The sequence below is a fragment of the Protopterus annectens genome, chromosome 4.part0, assembly GCF_019279795.1.
Source record: "Protopterus annectens isolate FY-2018-M chromosome 4.part0, PAN1.0, whole genome shotgun sequence".
Lineage (NCBI taxonomy): Eukaryota > Metazoa > Chordata > Ceratodontiformes > Protopteridae > Protopterus > Protopterus annectens.
This window is the reverse complement of record NC_056733.1, coordinates 1,484,410,480-1,484,420,789: the sequence shown is the minus strand read 5'-3', so window position 1 is coordinate 1,484,420,789 and position 10,310 is coordinate 1,484,410,480. Positions and strand designations below refer to the sequence as shown.

The 10,310-nt window shown below is 34.7% G+C and overlaps 1 protein-coding gene across 1 annotated transcript; it reads left to right on the top strand.

The window, feature by feature from the left end:
• The first annotated feature begins 1,169 nt into the window (after positions 1–1,169).
• Positions 1,170–3,450, top strand: LOC122800183 (toll-like receptor 13). The gene has a single exon (XM_044069690.1). The coding sequence runs from the start codon at positions 1,874–1,876 to the stop codon at positions 3,146–3,148; it is 1,275 nt and encodes a 424-aa protein (XP_043925625.1). The 5' UTR covers positions 1,170–1,873; the 3' UTR covers positions 3,149–3,450.
• The last annotated feature ends 6,860 nt before the right edge of the window (positions 3,451–10,310 follow it).

Here is a 10,310-nt window from a genome sequence, read left to right as displayed (position 1 = left end):
ATGGGAGTGACCTGGCTTGAGGAATGAGGAAGCCTTATAAACAACACAAGCTATGACATAACATCAGGAACTTGCAGACACAGTAGAAAGCAAAATAAATAGAAAATGTGGAAGCTAGAAAATGTTACAGTTATTTTTATAGAGCTCTTTCATAAACCAAAGTTATTGCTTGTCTTGCTTAATCAGAAGGATGATTAGATTTGCTTCTATTTTCAGTTGAGCATCTTGTTCTTCTGCAAAAAACACAAGTCTAACAACTACCTATACAGGCGAGTTAAGACACTGCAAGAGGATACAGAAACACAGAAAACATTAGAATGGGCTCATTTAAAGCACTGCTGCCGGCATTTTCTAGCTGGGTTATTTTACTTCTTTTGAATACTCCATCCATTGGAATGACTGCAAAAAAATGCCAGCTGTTCAAAAAGGATTTTCAAGGTTTGCCTTTGGCAGATGTTTCTATATGTCCTGACGAATTTGGAAAAAGAGACTTCATGGCAATTGCAATCTGCATACGCAGTAAGGACATTATCAGGGACATGAAGAATATTCCAGATGAGACAGATGCCATGTGTTTTTATTGGATTAATGGAATATTCAGGCCAGGTGCACTATCTCGTTTTTATAATCTAACTGCTGTATACATAGATAACAGTTTTCAGTTTATGACTGGTGCCTTTGAAGGTCTCAGGCATCTGAATCTTCTATGGATAGAAACTGACTATAAAGCATCTTTTAATATGTATGCATTAACTGGACTTTATTCTTTAAAGGAACTATATATAGTGGGTGTTCATTTCAGCCAAATCAACTGGACAATTCTGTTTACTCTAATCCACTTGGAAACTCTTAGTTTAAATTCTAATGAAATTACCAAGTTATCGGATGTTACAAGACATTTAAGCCCACTTTCAGCTTTGAGAAACCTGTCACTCTGTGACAACGAAATTAAAGTTATAAGCAAAGATGACTGTCTATCCCTTTCTATCAGAATGCACGCTTTATTTCTGCCACTAAATGTTTCATACCTTGACCTCAGTGGAAACAGATTAGAGAAAATTGAGGAACATGCCTTGTGTGATTTTCCATATTTATCTGTCCTGAAAGCTGGTATGTCATCCCTAAATGTAAAAGACCTCTTTAATGCTGGTATACAAAGGATTGACGTTCTTTCTTTGCAGCGTACAGGTCTTTATAAAGATTTTTCGGTATGCAGCATTGTGCAGCATTTTCAAGTCAAACAGTTGCTATTAAACCAAAATGAAATCTCTGAAATTAACATCACTGGAATCCAACTATTGACAGTGAAGAGACTGGATCTTAAAGAAAATAAATTAAGGGACCTCACATCAGATTTAATATATACATTTACAAATGTAAAGGAATTAATTGCTTCTGAAAATGTAATTTCATTTCTTGAACCCTGCACTCATGACACTAAGCAGGTCGAGCTCACATACTTGGATCTTACATTAAATAAGATTCAGCTGTTAAAAAATAGACAGTTTTTTTGCTTGACGAACCTCCAGACTTTGTTGCTGAATGACAACGAGATTAATCATCTTGAGGATTCTGCCTTCATTGGTATGGATAATCTGAAACTATTAAATCTGGAGGCAATGCCATTTCTCACATAGGCTCTGATACTTTTAATGGCTTGAACCAACTTAAAAAACTGAACTTGTATCAGAATAAATTAAAGGAAATTCACTTATGGGCATTTTCTGAAACAAACAAACTCCAAGAACTCAAGATAAGCTTTGCAGATGATGTGTATCACCTAGAGTGTTTTAGCGACTTCAAAGATCACCTATGTAACGTAGCTATCAAAACTTTTGGTGGTACAGTAGACCTCCAGGATGAGTTCAAATTTATGCATTCACTGGAAGTTTTAGAAGTTGACGCTTCGGTAGTGACACTTGCATGTGACATATTTCCATTTTCACAAATAGAGGAGCTGTATATTTGGAACAATAATCTGTTCATCTGTTTCACAGGGGTACCTGCACTGGAGTATTTTACTAACCTCAGACTTTTGCATTACAGTTCCAGTCAGAATGAAATACATGTAGAAAGTCAATTAAATTCTACAATTCCTTACTTACACAGTTTGGAAAATCTTTATTTGCAAGACATACACAGATATGTTCAAAGGTCTGTTATTAATGCAGAGGTCCTGTTCTATGGTTTGTACAAGCTGCAAACCCTACATCTGAAGAATTCTGGGATAACACATTTTACAGTCAACATGTTTAAGGACCTCAGATCCCTGCATGGTTTACTAGTGGAAAAACAGACCATTATAGTGTTGGAACATGGAATATTTAACAGTCTGGAAAAACTTGAGTACATTTATTTCTATGATGTTGATTTTAAATGCAACTGTGAGATGTTCTGGATAATTGAATGGCTAGCTACCAATATTCATGTACAAGTCTTTGACTTTAGTGTGCAGACTTGTTCAACTGAGGCAATCACATTTAACTTTCTTGATTATCTTGATACACAGTGTCCACCAGTGCTAGAATTTACATTGTTCATGTTAACCTTCTGTATCACACTGTCCTTTATTCTATTTGCATTGCTACATGAAAGCATCTGGTGGAACTTATTATATTTGTATTACTTAGTCAGAGAAAGGCTAAACAACAGGATTTCCAGAAGACATGGGGATAAGTATCAATATGATGCATTTGTATCCTACAGTAGCTATGATGAAGAATGGGTTGTAAACCAGCTTCTTCCAAACTTGGAACAAAGTGGTCCACCATTCATCACACTTTGCTTGCACAACAGGGACTTTGAACTGGGCAAGGATATTGTGGACAATATCATGGACAGCATTCAGAAAAGCCGTTGGACCATTTGTATAGTTACACGCAACTACTTGCGGAGCCAGTGGTGTTCCATGGAGATGAAGATGACCACTTACAGACTGATTGCTGAAAGCAGAGACTGTCTATTACTGATCCTTTTGGAGAAGATCTCCTTGGAGGAGATCTCTTACTATCACAGATTAGCTAGACTCATGAACAAAAAGACTTACCTGGACTGGCCATTAGAGAAAAAAGACCAGCAATTATTATGGGAAAAATTAAAGTATACTATCCTCACACCAACTGAAAATTACCTAAATGAATTTCTTTAACCCTTTTGTAGATGCTTCAAAATCTCTGTGCTGATCTACATTGCAATTTATCGGTATACATAGCATTTTTTTATTTCTTCACCAATGCTCTTGCTTCTTTCCCCTTAACATAAACAGCAACCATTCCTACTTTTTGGTCTGCATTATATTTTTTTACTTGACTTGTATTAATTGTGTTTAGCAAAGTCGGCCTTAAACATTTGTGTTCATGTTAATAGATAACTGCATTTATCTACAGCATTACGACAAAGAATGCTTACCTGGAGTGACCAGAAGAAAAACAGAATAATAAACAAAAGAAGCAGTAACCCACCTGAGTTTCTTTAAGATTATTATGGTGGTCATAAATCTCTATATCCCCTTGCATTCTAATTTGCTTTGATGCTAGTGAACTTTATAAATTTTAAGTGACATGCATGCATTTTTTCTTTGAAATTGGTAGACCACTTCTGGTTTTGAGCCTTCTTGTATTTTTTTTATTTGTTGTAATTTTTATTTATGTTATTTTTTTCTAGAGGCAGGATTTACCTACAGCCGATGGGGTTTGAACATGAAGACAAAGTTTAAATGGCTTGACATAGCTAACCATGTGTAAACCTGCCTTAACCCCATATGAACATGATGAAGGTCTAGGGATCTAAATTTCAACTGCGACTTAAACAGAACATGCTGGCAAGACTGCCCCTCCTATGGAAAAAGCTTCACATCCATGTAAAGCTGAGTATTTCTAAAAAAATGCCATTGTATTACATAACTTTTTTGTTTTATCTGTTTTTGTTAAGTATACATTCATACACCCACAAACATGATAACGATTGTACAGTGTATTGGTTTTAATGCAGTTTTGCTTCTCTGGGGCTCACAATGATTAAGCCATTTTTAAAGTGAACCATGGTCTGATAGCTCATGCCTAACATCTGGCTTTTATGCCAACATAATGGAGTAATAGTAACATACTTATTAATACTATTAGTAAACATTGGGTCATCTTGAAATTCTTCCAAACAAATGTTAGTTCACTTACAGAAGGAGTATAACATTTTTACAACATTTTGGAGCTTTTAAGCTATACTAACTAGAACAGTTCTGACTGGATGTTCACCTTGTGGTAACTGTTCCTGATGTTTTAATTATATCATAAAAATAAGAATTTTACTATGGCTAATACACTGAATATTTTTTATCTAAGATAGTTGATCATTTGTGTAAGTGAATGGGTTGCTTATGTGGCAATTTGCCGTTGGTCAGTATTCTTTGTAGGTAAAATTTCTAGAATGCTGAAAATACGAATCTCTGTACTTTTCGAGTGATATTAGATGCCACTGTGGAAATAATGCATTGCGTATATACACATTGAAACATACAGACGCTGGATTTATGTTTGTAGGTATTGAGAAGAAGTTGGTCTATGAGACACCAGATAAAATGGGCTGACAGGATATAGTCTTTGAAAGAGAAAAATGGATCATCATTCTGGGCCCATTCTTTTCTCCAGGACTAAATGAGTACAGTGTATTAATACTTTACTTACATCACTAGATGTCACTTTTGAGCTCTGCATGTATTAGGATTAATAGGTTTCTTGTGTATTAGAATGCATAGGCTGCTTATGAACCGATGTAGTACATCTTTTAAATATTAGCAAACTGTTTCATTATTGAGTTGATTCTCATACTGGGAATTAAGGTTTTTGTTACTATTTGAGCTTGTCCATTCCAATACTGTATTATGAGCTACTTATTGTGAATATCAATATCAATATTTATAGTGGTGAGATGGACAGAATGCTAGATAGTACTGATGAGAGTATAAAGTAACACTGAAACTAGTTTACTTTGTTTATTCTGTGTACATGACCTCAAGCTGTAGATGAATGGTGAATGATTAAATGTTATTGTTAAATGGAATCTGAATTATATATGTGTATGTGTATATATATATATATATATATATATATATATATATATATATGTGTGTGTGTGTGTGTGTGTGTGTGTGTGTGTGTGTGTGTGTATGTATACACATACACACACACACATATATATATATATATATATATATATAAATAAATAGATTTATATATATATATATATATATATATATATATATATATATATATATAAATAGATTTTTATATATATATATATATATATATATATATATATATATATATAAAGAGAGAGAGAGATAGTATATATAGATACATGTGTGTGTTTATTTGTCAGTATAGATTCAGGTTCCTGTGGAGGGTGTTCACAGAGCCACTGGTTTAGTGAGGAAATAGAAAGTTAAATAGGACTGGCTCCTTTATTGTTAAAAAAATGAGTAATAGATCAACTCAGAGCATGATAGATAATGAGAGAAGCACAGCAGAGCAAAAAAATGCATTACTACTGCTACTTTTCCAGCTTGGATGACTATAGGTTACAGAGCAGTGCTAAATGTTATTGTCCTGTGTGTTCTTATGGTCTGCTTCAAACGTGGCGTGTTTATGAATGCTGCCACATTGTTGTGCTGTGACATGACTGACCTAAACTGAACGTTGCTACAAGATTTGACTTCAAAAACAGCTGCACAGCAACTGGAAAGTAAATTTTATACTTTTACAATTTACTAGCGCTGATTTAAAAAGTGTTAATTTTGTATCTGAAACTGGTGTAACCTGTCCCCCCTGGCCTTATGAGAGAAGGTGCTACTATTGCTGTTTTTCTCTTGCTTGAGTTAGTGCTGGTTACAAAACACTGCAAACTTTATTTGCCCGTGTGCTATTGTAGACTACTCTACTTTGCAGATGCTGCAGCTCTGTTTTGCTCGGCTGCAACATAACCAAAATGTCTTAAACTAAGTCTGCTATTGAATTTGACTTGAAAAACAGTTCGACAACATCTGGGAAGTAATCTTTCTCTACTTATTTTTTAAATAAATTTTATTGAACATAGCCAAAAACAACATCACAAAACAACAATACACTCTGCATTTTTCTTTCTAAACTAGTTGCAAAACAATTATAAAATGATTTAGAACTTTCCACAAAATAAAGCCAGAATAACAGCTAATTGGTTATTTTGCTTTGCATGTGGTTAAAGAGAGGTGAATGTAACCCAAAAGACAAATGTTAATATTGGCAGCCCAAGATACATGTTGGCTTACAAAGTCAATTGAACATGTAGGAGAAACAGACAAATGCAGGTTTTGTAAAACAGAATTGCAAATGGTTGCACATCATGCTGCTGGTTGTGATGCACTAATGGAAGAAGGACTGTATACTGAAAGGCATAATAATATGGCAAGACTGTTCATTGGGGATTGTGCAAACACTATAATATTGAAGTAGCTAAAAAACACTGGAAACATGAGTCACAAAATATTATAGAAAATAATGAAGTTTATATCAGATGGGATCACCCTTTAAAAAATACATGCGAGAAAACCAGATATAGTAGTCCATGAAAAGTAAACAAAAGTAGCACTGATCATTGAAATTGCTACACCCAGTGGCTACAGTGTCTTCCGTACAGAGGGACACAAAGTCATAAAACATCAGGATTTGCAGGCAGAAACAAGGGCAATGTGAAAGAGGATACCCAGACAGTTCCAATAGTAGTGGGAGCAACTGAGCTTATTAAAAAAATAATTTATAATTATACTTTGATATGTTACCGATAAATGTAACTCCATATGAATTGCAGAAGGAATCATTACTGGCCACATTGCAGGTGCTGCAAAGAGCATTTCGGCCTAACATCAAAGACTGAAGCAATACTAATTTCATAACCTTGAATCAAACTTTGACTTAGGAATGTGGTCCATTCCAGTCATGGTATTAGAAACCCAAAAGACTTGGAGAAATTAAAAAAGAAAAAAAGCATATAACATTTGACAATGATAGGCTATCCATTCTATTAACTAACCAAAATGAAACTGACCTGTGGAGTTTTTTTCATATATTTTGCAGAATTATTAAAGTATTTTTCAGACAGTTTCTTACAAAAACTTGCATGATTTTGAGAGTTACCTCCCTTCCAAATATTGCAGCCATATTTACCATTTGGCATTGGACTGTATCCTTGCTCTGTCTTCCAGCTGACTACTCTGTAGTGTATACAAATTATTTCATATCTAATACTTCTGCTACTAGAGGAAGCAACCTTTTCGTACTCACTTTATAAATTAGAGTGATCTTGTGCTGGTTTAATTGTCTTATTTTGTGCCATGGTAGTTTTTCTTCTGAAACTGGTCTAGCTAGCTCTCCCCACTGGCAGAAAAGGCTATTACCGTTGTTGTTTTTTGCTTATATTACTATTGGTAGCATAGTACTGTTAACTTGTATTAGCTTTTGTGTTCGCATGGTTTACTTTAAAGTTTTTGTATGCAGACACTGCTGTTTTATTGTGCTTAGCTGCAACATCACCAGCCCACCTTAAACTATGCTATCAGAGTTGATATAAAAACAGTCCAACAGCATCTGGAATGTGCTGCACTTAGTGTAGCAGGTTTGCAGTGTATAAAACACAGTACCAGAGTACATATAGCATCAGCAAGTACCCATCTTGATGACTATCCTATTCCTCTCAACCCATATTCCCTGGACTAGTACACCCTACTGCTCAAATGTGCTTGGCTTAGCTGGTAGCATGTAGTCACAGTTTGTGGTAACCTCTGTTTACTAGAGACACTGTATTTAGCATTGCTAATTGCTGTTCCCTGCTGTGTTCTTCTCAATTGTGGTCAATTGGTTAATGTCCAGTTACACCGTATCATTGCTGTGGCTGAATATTTACTGCCGTGCCTTGTTGTAACCTTATTGTGACAGCATCACACACTTTTTGCCACATTATATTCATAACTGTGGAATCTGAGAACATTGTAGATAGTTAGAATATATTATGTCTAACAACCAAATAAGTAAACAAATTTATTTCTATACACGATTTTTGGATGACATATTTATTATAGTGAAGGGTGATGACAAAAAAGTCCTAGAACTGGTTGATTATTTTAATAATACTACTTCATTTTTGAAATTTACTTCTACTTTTGACAGGGACAATATTGCTTATTTAGATATTGCCCTAAAAAAGACTGGATTCGACAAAGGTTCACTGCTAAAATATTCAGGAAGGCAACATATTCAAATGCATTTTTACATTTCTCTAGTTGCCACTGTTAAACAATAACAATAGGAAACAAATTGTCCTAGTAGAGGAGAGGAGGGAAACACACAGACTGGAGCTTTTATAAATACACAGAACACAAGTAATTCCACTAACTTATTTATACTTAGTTGTGTTACATCTTATAGTCTAGATGCACATATAAATTGAGATTTACTGGTAATTGACACCTTATGTATGAATAAATTTACCAGTTACTCACCTATAATTTTTAAAAGGGACAATAATATCAAAATATTTCAGAGAGGAGCACCTTACATGTAATGAGATACCACTGCATGTACAAGTGTGGTATGTGTACGCAGTATACATTTATTGTAGAAGGATCATCATTCTACATAAGAAGCAGAAATTATCATATAGGGAAGAAACATAATTGTAATTCTAAGATGATAGTTTATTTAGCATAGTGCCAGCTATGTCCTGCTTATTACAATGAAAAGACTGAACGTAAATTAAGAGAAATGGTATATGAACATATTTACAGCATTAATAGAGGGAAATTAGAAAACACCTTGGCAAGACACATTTTAGAACACCCAAACCATAGTTTTAAGTTTAGAGTGATAGATCAGTTAACTATAGATAACTGAGACGATCCTCACACACTACTATTGGAATGACTTGAGCTGTTATGGCAACTATGTTTAGAATCCTGTCAACATCCAGGACTAAACGAAATTTGTTCAATTTTATGTGCACTTAAACTTATAATTCTCAGAAGATAGTGAACATTTGTACATTTTTTTACATGTTGTATGTCTTGTTAGTATTACTGACACTATTATTAGTCTTCATTTATTGTTTGCAATGAGATTTGGTGTTAAACAAGATAGTTAATGGGTTAATTAATACATTTTTAACCTAATTATTTTTAATGAGGAAAGAAAGGTGTCATTGGTTAACCTTATGTCATATGACAAGGGAAATGTGTATTTTAGTTGAGTCTGAAATGTTTGATTTTTATCTGAAGAAGTTTTGTCAATCAACAAGATGAAAAGCACTTTATAGTACAAATTAACAGTGGTGCACACTGTTTCCTCTGGTTGCTGTTTGTTCTACATGAGGATTTACCAGTTTAACATTGCAGATACCTTGAGTACTATGCTGTGGCTCTCATGCAATGCTGGATTATAACAGGGGTTTTACGGGTGGCTGCCTTGGGCCCACAGCCTCAGGGGGCCCATGGCTAGCTGTAAGAGAAAAAAAAATGATGCATCCTTTATTGCCTGTTTGACTCATTCAGAATGAGTTCATCTGCCCTTTGCCAACAATGCTGCATCTTCATACCAGTATAATATCCATGGTAATTATCTGTTGAAGCACATGCTTTTATGCAGAAACATTGTACAAAAATGAGTTAAACTAAGGTTCTGAGTTCTTCCAAAATTGTTCTTATCACTGCTGGGATGAGGGCAGTGATGTGATTGTGGAGGTGGAGCGGTTCAGCAAGAGCAGAGAAAAGCATGACAGTTGAGGGGCAAAATGAGGCTTTTAGCAGTTAAATGTATTTTAAATTACAGTATGTGCAGCTGTAAATATGCTTTTTTTCATGATTGGACAGGATGAAGATAATTTTCTGTTACTGATGATGTGCAACTGCTGTTATCAGCAAAAATGTACAAATATATTTTTGATTGTTTATTTGATATATGTATGTGTTTATTGGAAGGAGTCGGATCAAACTAAATAACTTTTAATTACCTAGGTCAAGCCTCATATCTCTCAGCTGTTCTTTATCTTTTAGGTCTGTTTCTCAAAAAATCTTTTTAGGCAGGTTGGCAGGCAATCGTATTTTTGCCTGGGTTAACTGTGCAGTGAATGAAAGCAACTTTCCTTCTTCATTTGCTCAGCTTATTCCCTGACATTAAGGACTAGTGTGCATTTATGTAAAATAAACATGAATAGTTAGCTTTTTATGCTACCAAACAATAAGAATTGGGAGGAGGGTGGGCCAGCTGTGTTGTTAATAAAAACAACTTTCCCTC

What these genes read in the sequence shown, in the direction of transcription:
- LOC122800183 (XM_044069690.1), top strand. Translation starts at nt 1,874, where the DNA reads ATGCATTCACTGGAAGTTTTAGAAGTTGACGCTTCGGTAGTGACACTT.